The sequence below is a fragment of the Engystomops pustulosus genome, chromosome 2 (genome assembly GCF_040894005.1).
Source record: "Engystomops pustulosus chromosome 2, aEngPut4.maternal, whole genome shotgun sequence".
Classification (NCBI taxonomy): domain Eukaryota; kingdom Metazoa; phylum Chordata; class Amphibia; order Anura; family Leptodactylidae; genus Engystomops; species Engystomops pustulosus.
In genome coordinates this window covers 69,578,275-69,604,905 of record NC_092412.1, presented here as the reverse complement: position 1 = coordinate 69,604,905, position 26,631 = coordinate 69,578,275, and the positions used below count along the sequence as shown (strand labels likewise).

General features: G+C 41.1%; 1 protein-coding gene across 2 annotated transcripts in view; it reads left to right on the top strand.

Moving 5' to 3' along the window:
• The first annotated feature begins 1,002 nt into the window (after nt 1-1,002).
• Nucleotides 1,003-26,631, top strand: part of LRCH1 (leucine rich repeats and calponin homology domain containing 1) — a 102,437-nt gene continuing 76,808 nt past the window's right edge. For both annotated transcript variants that reach the window (XM_072135225.1, XM_072135224.1), the window contains exon 1: nt 1,003-1,453. In XM_072135225.1, coding sequence (XP_071991326.1) covers nt 1,204-1,453 — 250 coding nt within the window. In that variant the 5' untranslated portion in view covers nt 1,003-1,203. The remainder of the gene's footprint in view (nt 1,454-26,631) is intronic.

Here is a 26,631-nt window from a genome sequence, read left to right as displayed (position 1 = left end):
AGTGATCTTTTTTGCAGGTAAATTTTAATCTTTTTCCTTTTTGGGGCATAATTGTATCAAACACCCGTAGGGGTAAATACACAAATTACACCTAGCTAAATTCTCCAAGGGATGTATTTCCAAAATGGTGTCAGTTGTTAGGGTTCTCCTCTGTTTTATACCACTAGGCCTCTCCAAATGCATCCTGAAACATGTAAAGGATGTATGTCAAATCTGGCTTCTTAAAGGCCAACATCCCATTTTCCTTTCTGAGCCCTACTGTGTACCCATACAACATTTTATATGCATGTGTGGGGAAATCTTCACTTAGGAGAAATAGTTTTACACATTTTCAGGGGTAGTTTCATCTTTTATCCCTTGCAGCTTACAAAAATTTGAGGTACAGGTGACTTTTTTCGGAAACATTCTGACCTTTTTCCTTTTTGGGGCCTAATTGAATTACCTACAATCAAATACACATATTGCACCTTGCTAAATTCTCCAAGGGGTATACCTTCCCAAAATGGTGTCGCTTGTTGGGGTTTTCCTCTGTTGTTGGGGTTCTCAAAAAGGAGGTTTGCTAGTAGCGCGAAACAGCCTGTTACCTTTTGGACCTCGGCGTCCTCACATGTCTGCTAAATAAAGTTTGTGGATCGTATCAGCGAGTGCCGTCCTATCCTTGGATCTGAACTGATCTAAGAGATTTATGATAAATCTCCCCCTAAGTATCTTATCCTCACTAGCATCTCGTGGCTTTAGTGCTCATAAATGCTGCTTTTCCCTCTTGCACTATTATTGGTGCTATTTTTGGGGAGTTTGGTGCTTTGGCAGCAGACTTAGCAACTATCATATAGGCACAAGTGTGGTTTGTGGATGAGCCCCATCCATTTGAGGCTGTGCTGGTGATCCTGATACCCTGATAGGGTTGTGTGCAGGAAAACTAGTGGCCATGAGGTGGGCAGCACACAGTGACAACGTTATTACCCGGGCCAGAGGGCTGCCTGGCAGGGGAGAGGAGTTATTACAGGAGGAGAAGTTTTGTGTGTGGCAGGAAGCTGCCTGTGAGGAAGAATTGCTGGTACGTCAGTGCAGGATATACAGCAGGGGAGGACATGCGCCCTTTGCCTCCGCACTCCACAAGGCAGGAAACCTACAGGAAAGAGCTGGGTGCTGCTGCTGCAGCTGCTGCCTCTCCTACTGCACATAGACACAGCACCAGGGAAGATGGCAATGCTGGCCAGTGAGGCTCAGCCGCTCTCCAGCCTCCCAGTCAGCGCCCTGCTCCAGCAGCAGCAGCAGCACAGCGCCGTCACCGGGGTCACTAACTTCAGCCTCAGCCTGCCCCTCAACCGCGGGCTGGAGAGAGCCCTGGAGGAGGCGGCCAGCTCCGGCATCCTCAACCTCAGTGCCAGGAAGCTGAAGGAATTCCCCAGGACTTCAGGGAACCATGATCTGTCCGACACCGTGCAGGCAGGTAAGGAACTGCTGGGTGCTGGCCAGGGTGCCGGGGCTACAGGGGGTGCCTGAGGTGATGGCATGTACCATATCACACTATTTACCCTCAACCTTATGAAGGACATCACCTTGGTCATTGTATGTCCATTACTTCTCATACTGTGAAGGACAAGTTATATCTTCAGAGAAATGGATAATACAAATTGCCACATACAGCTCCTCCGAATTCAGGTGCTGCGCCTCCACTGCAAAAATGTCTCACTTAAAGTTTATCAGATGCCAACCTACCAGAGGGGGTTTATAGCACCTACATAGGTCAATAATTGTCCATATACAAGGTAAAAGGATACGTACCCTGCATACCAATGGCTACGGTGGTTATACTCAGGGGGACTTGGCATACCAATGTACACTGGGGGACCTGGCATACCCATGTACTCTGGGGGACCAGTCATACCCATGTACACTGGGGGACCAGTCATACCCATGTACTCTGGGGGACCTGGCATACCCATGTACTCTGGGGGACCTGGCATACCCATGTACTCAGGGGGACCAGTCATACCCATGTACTCTGGGGGACCTGGCATACCCATGTACTCTGGGGGACTAGTCATACCCATGTACTCTGGGGGACCTGGCATACCCATGTACTCTGGGGGACTAGTCATACCCATGTACTCTGGGGGACCTGTCATACCCATGTACTCTGGGGGACCTGGCATACCCATGTACTCTGGGGGACTAGTCATACCCATGTACACTGGGGGACCTGGCATACCCATGTACTCTGGGGGACCAGTCATACCCATGTACTCTGGGGGACCAGTCATACCCATGTACTCTGGGGGACCAGTCATACCCATGTACACTGGGGGACCTGGCATGGTATGGGGACATGGTATTTTAAGGTCATTTACAATCAGCGGTCGCAGTGGATAGACTTGGAAGAAACCCCCACATAGGGTTATTAATCAGTTTTCATTTAGGCACCCTCTATTATAGCTCTGGTATACACTACTGTATCTAATGACATGCATTGGCATGGTGTGTGGGTTGATGTTGCTATACTGTATGTATTTTATGGGTTCAGTATTTACAGATCTGATGCCATGTATTAATAGTCACGATGCCAGTGTGCCCAGGTACTTGTATAGTGACAGATCCCTGCAGTCTGCCTCACACTGTCTGCGATGATAGTGGAATAATGTACTAGAATCACTATATAGTAATAACCCATTCTGTGCCAGTGCAGAGAGTGGATGGCATGGAATACCAATGGCAGAATGCAGCTGGTGACCTGAAGTTACTTTTTATGAAAGTAAAATTGGGCATGAAATTGGGCAACATTTAAAAAATTGTCATATGAGACCTTTAGCTTTCCTTTATGTGCAGTATGCCTCTGATTTTCATGAAAAAATAGCGCAATAAATGTTTTTCATCCAGGCTCTTTACATATTCAGACTGAGGATGCATGTCTTTCATGAACTTCTGTACTGTAGTTCGCTACGATACACAACTGCACTTTTCTGGCTCATTACACATGACACATTGGATACACTGCAGCACATCTCCGTTTTATCTAGTAGCCACTAGTAACTTTTGCTCCACATGTCAGTGTTTTCATGCCAAAAGTGTCTCCCACAGGATGGGACTTGCACCCACTTCAGATCCCTAATTAATTTGGGCCCTCAGTCTGAAGTTTCTAGGATGTTTTCTAATATATCTGCCAAGTAGCGGAATAGAAAATGAAAGTGTTGCATGAGAAAAACAGATTGTGATAGGACCACACAGACTTACAGATAAAACTGTCACATTGTACATTCATTTCTATTGTATCCTGAACTGATCAGATTGATATGTAGTTTTTAGGGAAAAGATTCAGTATAGCATTCATTGCTGTTTGCACATTTTGTGACTAACAGGTCACTAACAGGACCACCCATTGGACTCCATAGAGCACAGATCAAAATATATGCAGTACTAAGTTAAAGGGACTATATACCAGTCTGCTGCGCTCCTCCTGCTCTATAACATGTTACCTGCCAATGTAGTTCCCTACCTGTGATCTCGTACTCCATTATCTACTAATATATTTATCACTATTGTTACCTTCTCATTATCGCTATTGATACTACTATTGGTACCTTAGACGCACTTAATTCACCTAGAGGCTGAATAGCACATCTCCTTTATGAAACACATTAGCAGTTTGGTCAGTTGGATTGTTTTACTAAATGTGTCTGAAAGTTTATATGGAATTAAACTAGACTAACATATGCTGTGACAGATTTATTACGGTGTTTGACGATGGATGATAAATCTTGCTCAGTTATGACCTTCTCTTCAGATTTTACAACTAATATTAATTGACTTAGTTTACACCGTTTAATTTTAATGGTGTACTCTGAAGCGGGACTTGTAATTATTTGGCACAGTTTTTGTGCACCTTATGGCAACTTAGGCCCCTTTCACACTGCCATCTTTTCTCACGTGAGTTCTGCGCCTCAGTTCACTCCTCACCTTAGCCTATTTAACATTGGAGAAGATTTATCATGGCTTGTACAGCCATGAAATAATCCCAAAGCTGGTTCACAGTATCCCCTTTATGCCACCTCCACACCAAGGGGGTGAAAGGGGCATGCCCGGCCCGATCCTCTATCCCACCCCACCCCAGTCTATGTGCTGTGACTTTTTATGTTTTTTTTTGCGACTTTTTTTGTGACTGTATCTGACTTTTTCTGTGACTGCCCCTATAGCATAAGAACATTGCCAACAGATTTATCCATGAGTTGCATAGTCTGCTTGTACAATGCATCCTATGGCAATGTCCTTGCATGTCTATAGTTATGAATTACTTCCTTTTAGTGTAGAGTATATAGCAATGTTCTCTATGCTCTGGATCACTAGGCCACCCCTGCCATGCATTTGTATTCATTAAGAGTTAATATCATATTCCTAGATTCCATTATCAATCAATATTTCCTTGGTCTCCTCTCTGTTAATGAAACAGGATCAATAATGCATTTAATTAATGATGGAAATGATGCACGGTTTTGCTTTTATTGTAGATGCTTAATATGGTTTTCTGTGGTTTTGTTCTTCACACAAGCTCCTTATTGTGCCTCTTCTATAGCAAATTAAACACGACGAAAAACAAGATGTGTTCAGCACAGTAGTATATTCTCACCCAAACCACCAGCCCTTCTTCCCATGCTGCCCAGAGGTATTTTTAGATTACGAGGAAAATAAAGATGATATCTTCCTCTTTCTGGTTGGAGGTCAGCTGCTGAGTCTGGGAGTTCTATAAAATACCGCGACACAAGTGCCCAGCTGGCGGTATGCGGCTCTCCTCATTCAGTCTATTTTAGAGAATTTAACAACTTTGTTACATGAGATCCAGCCAAATGTCTATGATACTGTTGATAAATGTGTTTATATTTCTTTTGATGTGAATAAAACCAGGATTCAATAGTGACCACAACAAGAATGAAAGTGGTGAATCTGGAAAAGCCTCGGGTGCATGGACGGGGTAAAAAGAAAGGAAAATCACTTACCCCACTGCAGTTTCAAGTTTCTGTTTTTTGAGCTCACCCCCAGCAAACTGTTATGGGAAGGTGAGTTTTTGGTCACTATACTCACTTCAGCCAATGAATTGCCTCCTCAGATCAGGGGACAATAAAAGAAGTGAAGTCCCCTGAAAAACGGACTTAAGTCCCATGAACTGAAGAGGACGTTTATTGGCCGAAGTGGGACTTGTGATCCCCTGGAATGGCTAGACACATGCCCGAAAACCAGAAGTGCTAGATTCCTGGTAAAACCCTTTAAGTCTATTACTATGGAAAGAGCAGATGCAACTTCTCACTTTGCCTCTGTGTCTACGCTCTACACTTGCAGAAGGGAAAAATCTTTACAAAATTCACAACGGGTTTTTATGGGCTAATAAAAGTGTGACCTACCCTTAGAATATGTTCTTAATATCCACCAATCTAATATTGCTAATTTGTCATTAGAATATTTTAGCAACCCCTTTTAAGCATCTAAATGTTAAACTATCTGACCTATTAACATATGCCCTTTAATTACTAAATGTAAGCAAGACTGTGTTTCATAACATACAATTTGTCCTGACATGAAAACTTGTTGTAGCTTGTATGAGCAATACAAGGATGAATCCATTGAATTATTTAACATCCTAGCATGTAACTTGTGTAAGGGACAATGCACCATATGTAACTATAATTACATGTACTTAGCAGCTTTCAGATGACAAGATTACTCAAGGTATAGGCGTATGAGCATTTATAGGTATAATCATGAATTACACAGTACAATGATACATACCACCTCATTATCTAAAAAATGGGTCCTTTGGGTACAATATATGTTTGCTACCTCACCATGTCCTGAAGCAATACAACTTTGAAGAGTTTGGTTATTATATAGGGGTTATTTGTGGAATTATTACAGATAAATATTAGACCATGGCTGGATGTAATTTTGGGAAATTTTATAGCTGGTGTGTCCAGTATAGTTTTTAATTTAATATTTGAGTGGTGGGTGAAAAAAAATCAGAATAAGTAAATTATGACACAGAAAGTATTTGATGCAGAAAGTTCAATTGATATCATATTCATCTGAATAGGGCTGGTAGAAATACATGAACTGTATGTGCTGTAGATAGTACCCCATAGTAAATCTTCCTTGTGTCACCATAGGATAAAGAGCTGCACAGTGTATAGTGCCTGAAGTATATATCTCCATACACTCCGTTGTAACCGAGGAGGGTTAATGGAACTCTGCACCCATTACCCATTCAAGTAGTTTCTATAAACCAGTATAGCGGCCATGAAGCCGACTGTGTAGTCCTGACACTGACATATGCTGTTTTTAGCTGATCAATTGGGATGCTGGGTGTCAGACCCCCAGAGATCTGATATTGATCACCAATCCTAAGGACATGTTTTCAGTTTCTAAAGATTGGAACACTCCTTTAAGGATATAATGAAAAATAAAATAAGAAGCAGTACTCCTTATGTGTGTAATCTGCACCTGGACATCACTCATACTACAGTGGTAGGTCAACAATACAGCTATGGAAACCTGTCATCTCTGGGCTTGCAGACAATCAAGCACATGACATAATAGTATGATCTCATCGTCCATCACTCAGTGTGTCTGCATACACATCCTCTCAAGAGTGCGGTATATACATAGTATATACATGTAATGTATAAACTAAGAACCATTTCATATGTAGAACCCTTATACACCATCATAAGAAACCAAAGACAATAAACATTAAGGTTAGCAGCAGTGCAAAATAGTTTTAATAGTTTCATTTAACACATTTAGCCTGTGGGAAAGTATAGTCAGAGTGTCTATGACATCTGAATGAGTTTCCTGCAGTCATTGTTCATTAGGAAATCCTTCAAGCTGACAAAACTACGCCATTTGCCAAACTGAACAGTGAATATGTTTACAAAGCAAAAAAAATAAAAACAAGTTAGTGGTTGACACTTTGCCATGGTAAATGTTTGATGAATTAGGTGCACTTAAAGGGTTTTGCCGCTTGTACCAAAGTTTTAACAGTAATAGGGTCACCCGTATTATACTTGCCCTGTTAAAGGTTTTTTTTTTTAAGCTGCCTGGAGCCGCAGGTCTCAGGACTTTCAAACTGTGCAGTCATTTCTGTATACACATTCCCTTCATTTCAGCCACTCGAAGGGGCATGGGGTGCCCTCCATCCATGAATATGGGAGTGGCTATGACTGAGGGGGCATGTATACACTAATGATTGTATAGCCCCCCTTGATCCTCTAGTATTTTTACTGGATCCACAACCTGATGTTGATATAATCAAGGAAAAAATTTAATATTTTGTGCTGTTCGTCAGCTACATTCCCATATTACATTGTGTAATGTTATAGAGGATGTTTTTGTGTGATTTGCTCATAAATCACTACATATTTGTTGAGCTGTGAAATTCCAGCAGGCCTTGATTTCCTTCCAAGACCCTGAGCTGAGCATCCTTTATACCAGAGACGTGGGTGTATTCTGAATCCCTCCTCTATATGAAAGAGACTCCATGCATGTAAGGAAACGCTAAGGATTGTTTCTGAACGGCAGCTGGAAAACTCCCTGGATCCAAAAGGAAAACCTCCCGTGGAGTTCTATCATTTTTCTCTAGTTTAACATTAAAGGCGAACTATATTAACTGTAAAAAAAATGAAAATGGTTATTACTAATGTGACCCATTGTTTATAAGAAGAAATGTGGCATAAATCTTGATGCTTTATAACCAAAAATTTACTGCTTTTGTAATGAGTGGCACATGACCAATGCTATCCATAAGCATTTGGCAAGAAGTCGAGATGACAGTAAATATCTGCATTTAGAGGAAATTTACCTTTACGAAAAAGTAAAAAAAAATCTACAGATACTCACCTGTCCTCCTCTTCATCTTGATCCCGGCGCTTGTCTTCACTAGTCTTGAGACCCCGGGATCACCTAGAAAAGAGACTTATAATTAGCGGCATGGAAAGCGGGGACGCGATGTCTGGCATTCCAGACTGCTAATTATTCACACCCCCTGCGTGATGTCACCTCCCTCTCCAACACGGGTGAGGGAGGCATCTATCTGGCAAGAGTCATGAATACACGCCTCTCTCGTGACGTCACCTCCCTCTCCCAGCATGAGGTGACATTGGCCCACATGTATTAATGTGTTTGCGCCAGTTTTCTGTCTGTTATTAATGTGTCTGCGCCAGTTTTCTGTCTGACTTTGCACGTATTTATAAAGTGTCTGGGTCAGTGTCACAGCTGCACTATGTCCGAAAAGATAGAAAAAATGAGCCTTGTGTTACTGCTTAGTAGGGCCGTGCACAACAATCCTGTCCAAGGTGCGCCACAACTCCTCAGCATTAGCAAAGTGCACCAAAAAAAGGTGCATTGTGCCTGAGCAGTGCAGGGGATGCCAGATTCATGAAATTCATTAAAACTGTGCTCCGCAATTTTGAGCCCTCACCGTCAGATGACTGTGTGCTGGAAGCTATTTAGGTTCTGTCTCCTGGTGGTGGGTCCACTGTGGTCTTCATCCTGTGTCATGGGTGCCATATTTACTGCATGTCTTTAGAAACCAGAAGCCAGGTAGCTATTCCCAGGCTTGCAGACTTTATGACACAGTGGGGGAGATTTATCATTAAGTTTCTGAGGTAAAACTGTTCTAGTTGCCCATGGAAGCCAATCAAAGCTCAGCTTTAATTTTATAAACAGCTGTGGTAAAATAATAGCTGAGCCCTGATTGGTTGCCATGGGCGACAAGAACAGTTCTGCAGTAAGAAACTTGTGATAAATCTCCCCAAGTGTGTTACTGTACATTTAATATATAAAGCTGAGTGCATGTATGTATGTCCACTAAAGGAATCCACACTGTCACATTTACTATCACAGCATGATGGAGCTCAGAGAAACACTGGCTGTGTGTGATTTTCTGAAGAGAAATGAACTCCCTCACTCCCCCTTCCCTCATGCTAAAGGCGAGGCTGTGGAGGAGCCTTATGAATATGCCGGACTTACAATGGCTTATTTGCATACATGCTTTCATAGAATGTGAAAATTTATAGGTATGAGGAGGAACAATTAAGAGATGGTTGCATTGTTTTCTAATAGCAGTTTGTATAATTGTATACTTATTCTGTGGGGTTTTATGTACTGTCACTTAAAGACAATAAGGCCAATTCTATTTTCTTATAGCCAAGAGCAGTTATTTTCTGTCTCTGGCAATGCTGGCTACTACAGATATTTTTTATAAATTCAGAGGAATGTTGATATTTATCAACTTTTACATGTTAAATCATTAACATGACCCATTTATTTCAGATTTTATCTAAAAATGAGGTTTTGAGCTATCATCCCCTACTGTAAAGAAGGGGCAAAGCTTTATTTTGTCATTATAGAGTTAGCAAAAAGTTTTGGCCGTATTACATAACTTCCACAAAATGTAGATATCTCATTTAATAAGACACCTAAAAGTATTTTACCATAGCATCACAGATGAAAAAAGAATGACAAGTGTTTTGTGAAATGATGATTTGTATATCTGGGGTTAATATTCTTGTGTGTGTATTAAGCTTCCTTAAATTCTGCTTTGTTATGACCAGACACGTTGGGATCATTTTATTGGGTGCGCATTGTGTAAAGACAATCACGGCTGCACATTGTGTCCTGTGTAAACATGTCATTAGACGTAGGTGGGGTTGTTTTATTGTGACGCTTCTCCCATCCTTGGGATGTAAAGCATTAGCTTCCTGTGATGAGTTATCAAATCCCTAACCTCAAACAGTCCTGGTTATGTATTCCTGGCAGGAGTCGTGAGGCGGATTTGCGCTCTGTGATGAGAGATTTTGACTTGGAATGTCATTTTATTTACTTTCCAAATCTTTTTTTGTTTGTTTTCCCTGTCTTATATAACATTTACATAAAACCTACTTAAAGGGGGGTTCCCATTTAGGCATTCACATTTATTTAATTCATCTGCCGTAGATGCACATTTCTTCAATTGCATGTTATTAACAAAAATTACCTGTGTGAGGATAATTTCCCATAAATGTTCTCATGTAGTCCTCTAGAATTGAGATAGCTGTCCTTTGATACGACCACCACCAGATGAAATAAATTAAAATTCAATGCTGAGGTGAGAATACCCCTTTAAAGGGAACCTACCATGGATCTACCTATAAAGCTCGGCTTTGGAGCAGTGACAGCGCAGCCACGGACCAGCTGTTCTGCGTATGCGCAGACGGCAGGTTTCTCGGATGAGGGCGCGCAGCTACGAGGAGCTGCGGGCCGAAGATTTCTGCTAGGAGGGTCAAAGAGGCTACTGGGGCATGGAGTAGCCACGTCGTGTAGCCTCAGCTCCAGCTACTCCATGCCCCAGTAGCCTCTTTACAAAATGTACATATTAGGGAATTAAAAGTTAGTAAAATATTGCGGGGACATGAGGATTAGCCCTTAAAAGGGATATCCTCACATCCTATAGCTGCACCTACCACCCGATCTACCTTTATAGGTAGATCTGTGGTGGTAGGTTCCCTTTATCACTACATACAGAATTAACCCAAGGCTGTGATCACACTGTAGTTGGAGGCTTTGTCGGTTACGGTCAGGCCGAGGAGACGCTGAATTCTCCAGGTTGGCAGTCTGAATAGTACCCAAGTGGCTACTCTGCGAGCTTTGCCTTGGTCTAGTAAGGATTAACATGCTCACATTGTGTTCTGCCCCTTTCACCTGGAGTAGACATCCCACTCTAATATATATCCTGTGTGTGCTGGTTATATTCTCTGGCTATCTCTATTGTCCAAGCTTCATTGTTATACTTCTGTGCTGCTGGTTTCCAATATTTATCTCTCGTTCTAGACTATTTTTTGTGTATGCACTTTTGTACATTATATGCTCTCTCAGTTGTGACCCACATTGTTGACCACCCTTATTGTGCTTGTGTATCTTATTTGTATGCACTTTGGTGTAGGGAGGGATTGTCTCTGTGGATGTTCACCACAAACAACAGACAGGACTGTTGGGAGCTAGATTTTTAGGCTGCATTGTCTCCTCTGTTGCCCCTGAGTCCTGTGTCGCCATTACACTGTCACCAATGGATATAGCACTGCCTGGAGAACTTTTCTATCCAACAAAATAATAAATGATAGAATGAAGACCAAACGGGCCTTTTCTTTTCACTGGGATCTTTTGCTGTTCCTTTGATGTCACTCTTCCATCTGATCTGTATTTTTTATCATTCTGCTCTGTTTAGGGCAGGGGTGCACTATCCAGCACTTGTACCTTTCTTCTCAAAACCAACCATTATGTGGGTTAGTGATGCACATGCTCATTGAAACTTTGGCACTGGTAGTGGTGAGTACATGTGACAAGTACTCACCACTATAGAGCCCTCTTGTTTTCTCTGCATTTCTTAGATCCATCTGCTCTATAATATGGTGCCAGCACATAACACACAATGGGGCAGATTTACTTACCCGGTCCATTCGCGATCCAGCGGCGCATTCTCTGCGGAGGATTCGGGACGTCGGAGGTAGTTCCTCCGACGTCCACCAGGTGTCACTGCTGCGCTGAAGTTCATCGGAATGCACTGGAGTACACCAAACCAAGCCGGGTGCAGGTAAGCGTGTGTCAAGCGACACTTTTTCCAAATCCGTCGGGTTTTCGTACGGCCACGCCCCCTGATTTCCATCACGTGCATACCGGCGCCGATTCGCCACAATCCGATCGCATGCGCCAAAATCCCGGGGCAATTCAGGGAAAATCGTCGCAAATCGGAAATTTTCGGATAACCTGTCGGCAAAACGCGAATCAGGCCCTTAGTCAACGACCCCCACTGTTCAATCTGCTCAGCTCCACATGCTTTAAAACACAGTGCCTACAGATAGGAGAATATATAATATCTGCTCAGCTCCTACTGCTCTATAACACACTGTCTGCAGGCAGGACAGAGTATACAGCATGCTCAGCTCCTTCTGCTCTATTACATGCTGCCTGCTTATTGGACACTATGTACAATCTGTTCAGCTTCAGCTGCTCTATAACATGCCGCCTTCAGATAGGACACAATGTACCATCTGCTCACATCCCCCTGCTCTATAACATGCTGCCTGAAGACTGAACTGTAATTTACTTCAGTACAGGAGCTAAACAATGTTTCCATGGTAACCAGAGAAATGTATATTGGGTTTGAAAGGTGAACATATTTTTTCATATTTAAAACGATCATTGCACCAAGGCTCCACATGTTTAAGCCATTTTGGAGGCTGCACAGTACTGCATGCTGTGTTACACAAGAGTCTGACAAGTCACGTGTGTACGGTATTATCAGTGCTAACAATAATATTATGTCTTACAACCATAGAGCGATGTCTACCAAGTCACACCAGGTGACAGATTCAGGACACTCAGCAGCTATACAGACAAGTATTAGGAGCAGTGACACTTGGATAATGTATATGTGACATGTACCATCAAGGGCACTTATCTCCACATCATTGATTGACTAAGGTAGCAAATGAAAGAACACGTGTTTCCAAAAATGGTTTTGTATATACAGGACACAGATCACCTAATGGGAGCCGCTCTGTAGTATCCTGCTATATGGTGGGGATAGTCTAATAATTCCAAGTCCCTTACTATGATTATTGCCAGCCATCTGCCAAAAGACACCTAGTTATGGTTATACTGTGCCTAATAGTCTTGTGGATTATTGAATTGTTCATACTGCTCTTGTTTATAGTTAATAAAGTTGTATGCCATATTACTTTAGAGTCACTCTAGTTAGTATACCTTTTTGGCCAGAATTGCAGTTTAAGATTTAATTTAAGAATAAGAGGTCATAGGGAGAGATTTTTCATACACCGGTGCTCCACTTAGGCCTCCTCATGTATCTGGCAGGGCAGCCAGGCATTTTCCCTTGTGAGTACAAGGTGGGGGAGAGGATGCAGCATGAGTTGAAGAAAGAGACAGAAAAAGTTCTGTAAAATGACAGAACTGAAAGGAACAATTGAAATCATGAATCTGGTGCTTCTCTGCACTGTCCAAACTTTTATGTGGTGCACCTTTATTATAGAATGTGCGACAGACTTTGCATGTTAAATCGGCGCACAGTCCGACTAAGTACCGGAGCGCCCCCTAATTTGTGTCACATGGTGCCTAGTGCTGCTGCGCCACAAAACAGTCGCATGCTACACATTTGTGGGGCAGACACTTCTTAAATACCTGTGCAAGCAGTTTCCACTAGAAAGAACGTGCAAAGTCCGACAGCAAACTGGCGCAAAGCCCTTAGTAAATGTGCCCCATTGTCTTGGAATTGTGTGTTGTGTAACCAGTCGTCAATAATTCTTTTATTTCTCCAAGGCTGCATAACGCAGAGAATGGGGAATATGCAGTATATCTGTTTTTTTAATGCAGTAAACTCAAGCAGTCGTATAGTAACCAGACATTTTTATGTCACATGGATAACCGTGTGCCAAGCCTCCTTATACATAAGTAGGACAGACCCGTGTGAAAGTGAGAGTTCGCATTGTCTGCCAGTTATTATTATTGCTATGACTTATTATTATTACTACATTAGACATTGTCTTTACTGTAGATGTGGCTTGAACGAAGCTATTCCTCACAGAAAACTTAGAATTCCTTTATTTTTCCTCTAAATCATACGGCTGACATTTTAACATGTAAATTTTGTTTTTCCGGTTCTTTATTTTTCTTGGCTACATCTGCTCAGATTTAATAAAATTTAACTATAGAAATGAAAGGGAGTTGGACAGATCCAATGACTCACGCGCCAGCAACAAAATTGCATGTTTTTCTTATTAATTCCCTCTTGGTACCTTTCTTCCATTTATTTTAATACAAGCTGTCTAATTTAGGATGATTGTTATTGGCAGATGCCACTAGCAGATATCATGTTGTTTCTCTTTGTATCTGAAGTGGTTTAATTCTTATCATAATACATTTTTATATGGGAAATTAGATATGGGCATCCTATTGTATTAGGCAGAACAGATGCTGCACTACAGACATATATGGAAGAAGTCCACCAGTGTGACCGATTTTATTCCATGAGGTTAAAACATGTTCGCATGGGACTTGAAACTTCACGTCCTTAGTCATGACCAGGGCCGGCGTTAGAGAGTGGCAAACTGGGCATTTTCCCAGGGCTGCCTGTTCTAAAGGGGCCCCCGCATGTGGATGTATTAGTCTTTTAATACCCCTTGGTTGAATGCCTGGGTGAAGATTCTTATCATCTATCTCCTGTCTATATATCCGTCATCTATCTGTCTATTTTTTATCTCCTATAATTTATCTACCGTATTTCTTTGTCTTTCTATATATCTTTTTGTCTATCTATTTATATATCTTCTATTTATTTACCTATCTATCTCCTATCTTATATCTATCATATCTATCTCCTATCTATTATCTGTCATATATATCTCCTATCTAGCTATCTATCCAACTATCAATCATACTTATATCTCTCTTCCATATCTATATATTTCTCACATCAATCTACCTATAATCTGTCTATCTCCTATACAATTCTCCTAAAGTCTCATATTACAGATTGCCTTACCATACTACTGTTTGTAGTTAGTGTCAGTGTTTGTAGTTATAAGTTAACTATAGTTATAAGTTAAGTGCAGGGTCTAAAGGGAGCCTCTTACTGAATGTGAATGTTCATAGTTTTATTTTTGGGTCCCATTTTTAGTTTTACCCTGGGCCCCTACTGTAAAAACCGGCCCTGGTCATGACGTACGGTAAGTCTATGGGGGAAATATATCGACTAGTTGTGATACTCCACCCCGTTATCTATCTATCTATCTATCTCTATATATATCTATCTATCTATATCTATCTATCTATATATATATACTGTATATACCTCTATCTATATACCTATATTTCTAGAAACATATCTGATGCATCCAAACATTTTCAAGTGTACATGCTTCCTCTGCACCTCAATGTCAGTGCATTCAAGGGGTGTTGGATCTTAATTCTGAATACAAGTCATCCCAATGCACATATTAAACTTCAATAAGTCACTACTAACATGTTTTGAGTTGTATGTGCAAAGAATGTGTGCCCCAGGGCATTTACAGGTGGTGTCTAACACAGGTGAGAAATGTTCTTTTGCCCAGGTCATACCCTTTATAGGGGAATTTTATCAAGCACTGGCACATTGTAATCCTGGCCCCCATGTACATTAGGTGCATCACTGTGCGACCACATAAAACCTGGCTTAGGATTGCGCAATAACATGCACCTGGAACGGGCTCAGGCTATAGATAGGGTGCTGCCCGGCAATATTTTTAAAGACCTATACTGGGGGAGTTGGAAGGGTGATATCCGGTTCAAGGGTCTGCTGCCATGCACATGGCTCCATGTATAGTGGTCATACTTCAGTGGCCAATACACGGTGGTAAGAGCCATCTGCTCTGGCTCTTCCCTCTATATCAGTGATGGCCAACCTATGACACGCATGTCAGTGCTGACACGCATAGCCATTTTCAGTGACACGCGGCCGCCGGAGAGTTAAGTTTCATCCTCGGCTCCTACACAGCCAGGTGCAGTAGCCGGGAGGCTGAGAGATTGTCCAGCACATTGTAATAAATAGATGATATACCCATGCACTGTACTATGGCAGTACATGGTAGGATCAATCACACAACGTAGGATTAAAGTACCCTAGAAGTTAAATAATTATACATATTTGTTATTTAAACAATAAATATCACAAAATTATGTTTTTTTTGTCAAGGTGACACACCACCTGAGTTATGCTCGGTTTTTTAGCGAATTTTGACCGTATTAGAGACATTCAATGCCTATCTGCTGGGATAGACACTTTGGGACACAGTTCATTACAAGCTTGGCTGAATTTGTCCATGGCTAGTTCTCCTGTGTTACTGTGCCTCAAAGAAGAAATGTCATCCACATGCATTGAAAAGCTAAGATAAATGTTAGGTGTCAGTCAATGGGATTCATTTTCTCCAAGTTTTCGTATCAGAATTGCATGGGTTATTCCCATCTCAGACTTTTACTTGAATGAGAATAAGTTATTGAGAAAGCTAAACAATGCTGGAGGTAAATCGGAGTTATGGAGACTGTATACCACAGCGACGGACACTGTCTGGTATGGGAATACACCTAGTGATATGCATTTGTATAGGGATACGCTTGTACATTTCTTTTATTGATAACTTTTCTTTGTATTTTACACAGTTGAGTTAAAAACCTTTTTATTGATTCATTAATAGTTATATATCTGTTTACATCAGCCCCTCCTCATAAAACTTTGCAGTCTATATATACATTGTAGAAACAGAAGGGAAATCGATGCAAATCCAGTGAGAATATTAATTATTCATAGACATAGTGACCTTTTGGGAACTAAACAGATAGGTTAAAGCAGTCATATGCCCATCAGCTATGTCATGAGTAACTGCTGGGACCCCGGCCAATGCTGAGAGCATTAGTCCGCGCAAAAACAAAACATTGGTACAACATTGTCATCAAAGTCTGATGCTGAAAGTGTTAAAGATTGGTACTTGAGCGCGGAGATGTACATGCCATAATCAGATTGTTGGTACAGCTTTCCATAGTGACTGTAGATCTATCTAATGTAATTCTATAATTCGTTACCTCAAATAATCTTTCTGCTAAGTTCACACAAAGAAGGTCTGCCATAGATAACATGAGCAGACCAGTCCAGCTGCACATTACATTCTGACTCTGCCGGGCTCCCTTGAGACCTGTTCATTGAAGGGAAGAATTGTGACTTTGAGAAGTCAGCTCAGCTAACTCGATAATTAATTTGGGATTGCTGAGTCGGCGCTAGCACTGTTTTATAATTCACCTAAACTTTGCATATTAAGCTGTTTCCTCTAGACTTAGCTTTGGTTTTTGTTGGCAAAGTAACAAGAAAATCAGTGTTATACGACTTTAAGTGGTTATTACTGTGCATGGATATTATGTGATAGAAATGTTCTTATTTTGGTGCAGAGTAGCAGGAGACCAAAATGAGTTTCATGTACAGTATTATTCGGACTATAAGGCGCACTGGAGTATAAGGTGCACAATCAATAAATGCTTGCTAAAACATCTAGGTTCATATATAAGGCGCAACTGATTATAAGGATGAATGACCTGCAGTTGGCAGAGCTGTGCACAGTTCAAGGCAGCTGTTGTCTGCAAGTAAGGTTCATATATAAGGCGCACTGGACTATAAGACGCACCTTTGATTTCTGAGAAAATCAAAGGATTTTTTGGGCGCCTTATAGTCCGAAAAATACGGCATATTTGAAATGATATTGAAGTAAGGGGGTGTTTAAATCTTGTACAGTATGTTATACTATTTATCGCAGTCATCATCAATGTGACACAATGCAACACTATAACAGCTTGTGAAAGTGCAGCATGGAGGGGCTTTGGTTAACCTTCAGGGTCATTAGAATAATTTAAAAAGTTTATTTTAGAAGGAAGGATGCCATGGATAACAAATATAATAAGATTATCACAGTCACAGTGTATCTATGTGTAAGTGCCCCTGGTTTAACACTGTATACACTGACAACTGAGACATAAAGTGTCTAATGACTTAACTCTTTACAGACATAGGGCATAATCAGAAAGGGAAATGTGCTGTAGCTATCGAAAGAGTTAATCATTAACCTTTTTTATCTATCTGTAGTGAATAGACCTCAGAAGGATTTCATATACAGTGTTCACTGTAGGAGAAAGAAGCAGAAAAAAGACACAGAGAACTCTTATTGTTCCATATGACTTTTTGTAATGTATTATTTTATTTGTGTATATCCCCATATGATTTGTAAACCAAATAGGCTCGGAAGAGATATTGTTTTTCTGTCTGACTGCTGAGCTTCTCTCTCCCTCTAGCCCAAGGACAAGCTCACATAGACACACTAACCCCTCGCTCACAAAGAAGAGCCGGCTCTTTTGGCTCCTGAAAGTCTCCCTGTTAAATATATAATATTTAATAATCACATTGTTCCCGAATGACACATCACTAAGACACATGCAGAGACTTCCTGCCGGCATGAACACAGCGTGAGGAGAGTAAAAGTACAGGCAAATAAGGTCTTTATCCAGGGAAGGGGGAGGGTTGTATGTAGGAGAGCTGTGTATGCTATGGCTGAGATAGCAGAGCTGAGAATGTCACGTGTAATATCCATCTCATCGATCTCATCATCTCTGATCTGTCTCATTTCTCTTCCGACGTGTCAGGTACTAATACAATGTTCAGAAGCTAAATGAAAGTGTATATAAACCTTGTACCCTGATAATCTAACCACATTGTCAGATCACAGCACTAAAGGAATCATGAAGTGTCTGCTTAGAAAGTCCCCACCCGCACTCTTGAATCTTACATTCACCATCACCGAGTGATAGGAGCTAAAACAGCCATAAAAATTAGTAAAATTGTAAAGTAAGGGGTTAAATATGATTATTGTGCACACATCACTAGGGAATTGAAATTTGAGAATTTTCTTTCATGGGCAAAGCCCTTTAAGGTTATTGGATTAATTATCAATATTATGGCTGGAGGGACCCCTGCACTACAGATAGTGCTGTGTCCCCTTCATTGTCTAACAGGCACAGCACTTGTATTGTAGCTCAGTCTGATTCACTTCAGATCCACCACCAATAAAGAATTGAAAGTCCAGAATGGAGAATTCCCTCCTTTTCTAGTAGTAGGGGATATAGACAGGTGGTATAAACCAGAAAGTTGCATCTTATCTAAACTAAATATATTATCAATGACATTTAATGATTTATTTTCCCATGTTCTCACCATCCCCGTTGCTGCCTCTATAGAGCCCCCCTCTTCATCGTCTTTCCCGTCCTCATCTGTACAATGATGCATTCTGTTATTATGTGTCAGATAGTTCAGCTAATTCATGCTGAGGACGGAATCTTCTGAAACCTTCTTAGAGTTCCACTTCTTCATCCTGACCAGTTATTTGAAGATTATATAGGTTCTGGAAAGTTTTATCAGCGCACAGCTGACTTGTCTCTATGAGAGTGCAGGGCATGACATCTTTTGGAAAGGTTCCCGGTTAAGTCGGGATGGTTTACAGAAGACATTTTTCTGATGTCTCATTGTTTATACAACCTGACTCTGAAATTATGCACAGAATGTGAACCCATTCAGACGAGACATCTAGCCTTTAGTTTGTGTGCTTTGTCCTCTGCACTGTTTTTTAGTCTGTTGATAGGTCATAGCATAAAACATTAATAGTTGATCAGTTGGTGTTCGATCGCTGGCACCCACTACATCTGAGACTGTAAGGACACATCTCCATCCGGAGTGGCGCCACTCTTACTCACTACATTGAGAACTATACCTGCAGTGAGGCTGGATGGACAGAACTGTCCAGCTCCATCTGTAGTGCATGATTTGTTGCGCCCCCATTGATCACCTACTAATGTCCAATTGGTCATTAATAGTTGTGGACCTGAGAACCCCTTTAGAGTTTATGGCCTATGTTTAATGTACCTTGTATGGATTGGGATGTTTACCATAGAGTGGCATCTGAAGCCTGTAGGCTAGTGATGGCAGACCTTTTAGGCCCCACAATCCCAAACTGCAACCTAAAACCCATTTATTTATCACAAGTGCCAACATGCCAATTTAAGCAGTAAGTTTTTTCTAAACTATTTCTCACTGCTCTGGTAGATTGTAGCTTCCTTTCTGGGCCTCATGAAGATGGCAAATTGTGGGGCCGGGGCAGGAGCTCCAACGATGATCCAACCATGTCTACACCTTTTCACTTCTCCTGAAGCCCTGGTCAGCTCAGGACATGATGCTTTAAAATAGCGATGAGCGCAAAAGGTCCTGGTCTTCAGGAGGAGGCCTTAAAAAGTATATTGGAAAATTGTATAACTTTTCATTATTCAAACAATAACATTGATTTGCTGAAATGGGAATAACCCTTTAAGTTTTTTCCGGTGAACTTTATGCTGGTGTGATGGCCTGTATGCCCACAGAAAGGGCTCAGAGTACTGCCTCTGGCATCTGGCCAGTGTTGTGAACAAAGATCAGACAGTTATGGTATTTTCTGTGGATATTCCATAAATCTTACAACCAGGAATGTCGCTTTTGCATGTTTTTTCATGAATTACCCCCCTATTTACAGTCCTCTGGTTGCTGCCAGCTTTTTGTTTTAATACCGTGTTTCCCCGAAAGTAAGACAGTGTCTTACATTCTTTTTACCCTCAAAAGTCCCACTATGTCTTACTTTCGGGATATGTCTTATATTGGAAAAAAAATGATAATTTTTGTTTTATACATAAAATTAACATTTATTAACAACCTGAACAGTATGGTAATCACCACAAAACAGTTTTAGAAAAGCAAGTGCCAAGAATTATACAGTGTGGGGGGTGGTTATACAGTGTGAATAGGGGCATTATACAGTGTAAGGGGGCATTATACAGTGTGGGTGGTTATTCAGTGTGAGTAGGGGCATTATACAGTGTGGGTGGTTATACAGTGTGAATAGGGGCATTATACAGTGTGGGTGGTTATTCAGTGTGAGTAGGGGCATTATACAGTGTGGGTGGGTTATACAGAGTAGGGGCATTATACAGTGTGGGTGGGTTATACAGTGCAGGGGGATGGGTGTTTTAACACAAACCATAGAACTGTGCAAGCAAACACACTGACACACACTACATTCATACATTATGCATGTGAATAAACATGTACACAATGTTCACATATAGATCAGACATCACACTACATACACACAGCACACTACACAGAAACATACATACTTTCCACAGTGTTTCTGATGGGCACTGACTGCAGGGCTGAGTAGAGCCTGGACCAAGCTGACATGTGCTCCCCTGCCCCTTCCCCTCCTGTTCCGACTGATGTAGCAGAGATTAGCAGCTACACAGGAGGAGGAGGAGCTGCACAGAGCAGGAAGCTGCTGCAGAGTGCATAGTGTGCAGCCCTGTGTCCTCTGTCATGTGACCAGAGCCTGTACGGAGTAGCAGAGCTCCGTTCACATAATGTTCTATCCATGAAGAGGCTGCAGTCCGCATCTGGAAACCCGCTCCAACTATGTCTTTCTTTCGGGGTACGTCTTACATTAGCTGATCCCCCTAAAAACCCCACTACGTCTTACAATCGGGGGTGTCTTACTATCAGGGAAACAGGGTATTAAAATACCAAAGGTGTACTGGCATCTCTACATCACCTGCCTTAAAGGTTTGCATTTTACCCACAACATGATGGACAACTTTATCTGATTAACCTAAGGATAGATCTGTAAGAATGCAAGTTCTGGAACATTTCCAGCGGTGGTGGGGCTGCAAACGACAATGGTTTGTACTTCTTGGTGCTGCTTATTCCTGTTAGGTCACATATGGTTAGATATATCACAGTGCAGTGTTGGGAACTTTACAAGATGCCTAAGAATACCTTTTTTTCTGGCAACATGGTCAAAAATGACCGCTGGGTACCACAAAGGTGGCTGATAATACTACAGTGCCTTTGCTTCTAAGGAGTCATCAGCTTCACAGCCACTTCTCACTTCTGAGTGACAGCTGTAGTGTCCAACCAAGAACCTACTACACCTGTCCCTAGAGTAGCACTCTACTGTACTGTACTGCTGTTAGTGAAGCTTTGCACTCCTATGGTGTCATATGGCAAAGCATCATAGTACTGAATTTAGCAGGACTCTTTTACCATATTTTTCCCATTCATTACCGCCCCTTCAGTTAGGGTATGAATTATCTTTTCTAGAATTCCCTCTATTATGTGAAATATCACTTGTTTACCTGTAAAAAAAAATCTTCAAAGTCATGAAAATGAGAAGAGAATAGTCATATTTAACCTGAGATGAGTCAGGTTAAGACGCTGCAGGGGGCTGCTTTGGTTTTGGCACAATCATTTTGGTGTCATATTAAAGATAATAATTATATTTCAGATTGCAACAAGCTTCTGATACTAAATAAACCATAGATTAGGGTGCCTAAAATGACTTTCCCCTTTTAGCCTCTAAAGGGAACTCATCTAAGGCAAAAAGGGACTCTTCTGCGCTCATTTTTACATGAAATTACTTATAGGTTAAAAGGTGAAATTTCACAGGTTTCAGAGTTTGTTTTAGAGTTTTAGAAATTATATTCTATATCCTACCTGAGGATACTGGTAGGTTAATAGGGTAAAATCTGGGGACAGTGCTTCTTTAGTATAAGTATGTATAAGGAATTCTAGCTGGATGTGGCCTGTAGCTGTCTACATTGTGACAGCAGTTGACATTTCTCTCACAAGCATTTGAGTTATGCGTCCAAATGCTTCCTTGTGGGTGCTATACTGTACACACACAGATTATCTGCTAATAGTTCACAATATTTTTACTATTATTTATGTACTAGAAATAAATTGACATGCAGCTTGTTTGGTAATAGCTTACGGTGTCTTTAAAAATCTAGTGTATCAAAGGTGTTTCTGATTCTGTCCACCATATTTCCCCTCCCTGCACCATCCCCAAACCGTTTATAGATAAAGCTTTATTTTACCATTATGCAAATGAATTTCAGGGGTTACTGGGAGCATGGAGTAGCCTCCTTGAGCTACAGAGGCAAAGGCTACTTTGGGACCCCTGAAGCCTCTGGAGATGCACCTGGCCGCTCAGCGTTTTGAATTTGTGCGTGTCTACACCAGCAGGGAAGCTGTACCTATGCTCCCAGCTGTAGGCACGTTTCTGACAGAGCTCGTCAGCTGCCGGAGATGCATATAAAGTCAAAACGCTGAGCAGGCAGGTGGGTCCAGAGGGTCAGGAGGCATGAAGAAGCCCTTGCATGTGGAGCTACACTAGCATGGAGGCTAATCCATGCACCCAGTAGCCTCTGAAATTAATCTGCATAATGGAAAAATAACGATTTATCAGAAAATGGTTTGGGGATGGTGCCGGGAGGGGAAATCTAGATTTCCTTTAACATTTCTTGAATGTTTAGTAAACAAGCAGGAAGCGCAATGTTTACTCCATGTGTGATTGAGAGTGGAGCCCTGTTGGTTACTCTTTAAGCGGGGTTGTCTAGTTTATATTAAAAAACAAAACTGCAATACAGTTGTTATTTCTACCTCTGTTTATTATGCCCAGCAAAATGAAAGACTCCTAAGCTGAATCCCAGTGGACCCATGATTATACTTGCCATTAGACCCTTAAAGGGGTTTTCCCAAGAAGACTAGTTAGGCCCTATCCACGGAATAGGGCCTAACTTGCTGATCAGTGGGGTTCTCAGTGCTGAGACCCCACAGATCGTGAGAACGAGGGGTGTGACCGACCCCTCAACGCTCCTAAGACTAATGGAGCAGACGGCCGCGCATGACCGTTCTGCTCTATTAATCTCTATGGAGCTGACTAAGATCACCGAGCGACAAGGGGTCAGTTGGACCCCTCGTTCTTGCGATCTGTGGGGGTCTCAGCACTGAGATCCCCACTGATCAGCAATTTAGGCCCTATCCCGTGGATAAGGCTTAACTAGTCTTTGTGGGAAAACCCCTTTAAGGGCCTGTGCCTAGAAACTACATTTCATCCAACAAGGATTGGCAGATTAAGCTCAAAATGATTTCACGTCAAGGGAATAAATTGGGATACATCTAAATACAAGAGGCTACCTATAAAACTCTTTGGGGGTCATTTATCTTACAATTTTTCTTAGTTTCTCTCTTATTTTTGCAACTTTTTAAAAATACATTTGATATATTTGTGTCTACATTTGTGACTTTTCCACCCTCCTAGCAAAGTTAGCTGCACAAGAATTTTTTCAGTGTTTTACCGGATATTTCTTTAAAATCCAGATGTGGATGTATAGAAAAGTTGCAGTTGAAAAAGGTTAAAAAGAAGAAAATGAACTCCAGTGCCGATAAGCCATAGAAAACGTTAGAAGGGGTGTGAGAAGAGTTGTGACTTCTGTGCGACTTTTTAATTAAAATCTCCCTGATATATCAACCTCTAAGATAAATCAAACAAGTCCAAAACCCAGAAAAACAAGAAAAGACACAGACAAAAACTAAAGATAAATGGACCCCATTTAGTAACAGCTTTTCTAGTTGATTTGTAGCTTTTGTATGGTAACAATATGTCAAATTTACATATAACAGCATATGATTTTATGAGGTTTGGCTTCTGCATCTGTGTCCCGATGGATTGTATCATGTCATTTATTTAGAGATTATATTGTATTTGTGCAAAAAGGGCAGCTCTAAAAATCATTCTAACACTCTTAGCATTGGGAAAAAGTTTGTAAAATTAGATTTTCAGAATCGTGCCAGGATACCTTCCATACCTTGTTTACATGCTAACAAGTCATAGTTGGGGCCGTGCGGTTTATATGTAAGGATATTCACAGGCTGGCTTTGTTAGGATCTGAAACGCGGGACTCAGAGTTTACATAAGCATGCTGTAATAGATTTGGCTTAGAAAATGAAGGAATGGTATTTTTCAGTGAATATAGCGTAAAGTGCTTTTCTGGCAAACAAATAAATGAATACAGTGAAGCTCGGGTCATTAATATGTCACAACCGCCTCCATAGAATCAACAGCACTTGCTGCAGGCGATACGGGGGGCGGTATTACACTCTTAACCTCTGCTTCATAAGTAGATCATACAGAGAATAAAACTATGAAAAACAAAAACAACAAAGTCTAACAAACACTGAAATACAAAAATAACAAAAATAACAATTTATCATAAAGCAAAGAAAACTGAATTACACATCTTACCAGCCAGTATCTTACCATTATACCATGTCTTAGCAAAGCATTGGTAGCTACAGAATTCAGCCTCTATCATCTGCTTTATACATTTCTAAATCTAAAGATGATGTGGGTGATTTATCTCATTTCTGTTCTTTTTGTAATCTTCTTCTCGGCTCATTGTGGGTTTGTGGGTTTTTTCTCCGCACATCAGACACTTTCCCTGCAACGTTCACTGTGCTTGCAATAAAACAACAAACTCTAAGGCCTCAAATGTTGGTATTTTTTCAGTCTAGTTTTTGCGGGAGGAAAAATTCACATATTTGTCTTATATGCCACCGTAAGCGAGTCATGTCTGCAAAAAAGGTAGACTTCTAAGGAAATACTGAAAAAACGTCAAAAATAGGACATATTTCTTAATTTTAATGTTGAGGTTGGATGGGCAGTTCACAGTGCTTTGAGAGATATCGCGATCATATAGATTGCCAAATTTCCCATTAAAGTAAAAAAAAACTTGTGGTGGCCATTTTTGCACGTAAAAAAACGGTTGTTTGCATGAGGTCTTAGATGAATGAAACAAGCCCAACCCCCCAAAATAAAACAGGCACACATTTCCAGAATAAAGATAAATGATCCTCAATATTCATAGGCTGCTGATATATAAAGAGATTCTCATACTAAAGTAATCATGACCTATGCTTAGGAGATTTGACACTGCCGCCAGTCTGCTGCTCATGGTGGCACTGCCAGGCTTGTGACATCGTGTCCACCAGTCACTTGGTCCATTAGCAATTCAGCCCTATTAACGGGGTTTGTCCAGGATTTCTAAGTTTGGACTCAGGGCTATAAACATTTGTATACAGAGGCTCAGAAGTAACGCAGGCTTGACATTGTGTGCCAGCTTTAGTCTCTGGTTGTGGCTTGTATTAGGCTTTAGTAGGTGCACAACTATCGGTATGATTGGAGGCACAGTAGAGCACCGGCGACATGTTATAGTATGTTGAATATTTTTATACTCCGTGAGGCCCATATTATAAAAGCAGCATTCATTGTATGGATATTATTATTTGTACATAGAATTAGGGGTTACTGGGTAATTTGCTAAATCTTGTTAAAATTCTAACTTACCGTATTCCTCATAAGTCGCTGAAAGGCCAAAATGTAATGTGTTTTCCAACAGTAAATACGTCAGATACTTAATATTCTCCTCCTATACTAAGGCCTTAAACAAAGTTGGAGAACCCGGCATGGAAAATCAGATTCAGTTTCCATTGTGTTTAGTGAATGAAATGCATCTGATGATTCAACTGAAAAGACAAAGAATTTGTCAGCGTACCAATAAAGCTTGTTTCTTTTTCCTAAAACAACACGGCCGAGGCCCTATCTGATGCAGGATCTTCAGAGTTTGGTCTCTTCTAGAAGGATGTTTTTGTTTGATCAGTGCTGTTTTTCTGTTATGTATTATATATTGGTTTTCTGCCCAGTAGAAGACAAACATAGATTACCAAACCATGAAAACAATTCTGAGACTGCAGAGTAAACTCGTATCCTGACATATCACAGAGCTGTTACTGTAAACTTACATGCAGTATTACAGCGGGCTATGTAGGGACAGTCCACTTTCCTATTAGCAGAAAGCCCATAGAAACAGTCTCAGTCCACTGGGTGCCAGTCTGAAGATGTGCCTTATTTGTGAAGAGGCATACACTTCTGATATAGGCACATATCAGAAATCTGATGGGCCATAGGAGACTAAGATTCTTACTTCTCCAGCAAAATTACAGAATGCAACCTTGTAATCAACCTCAAAAACAGCAAAAATGTTAGTGCATTTAATCCAAAGTGTCTTTTATCTGAAGTGTTTGCTTATTTGCTTACGTGTGCCAGGGCAGGG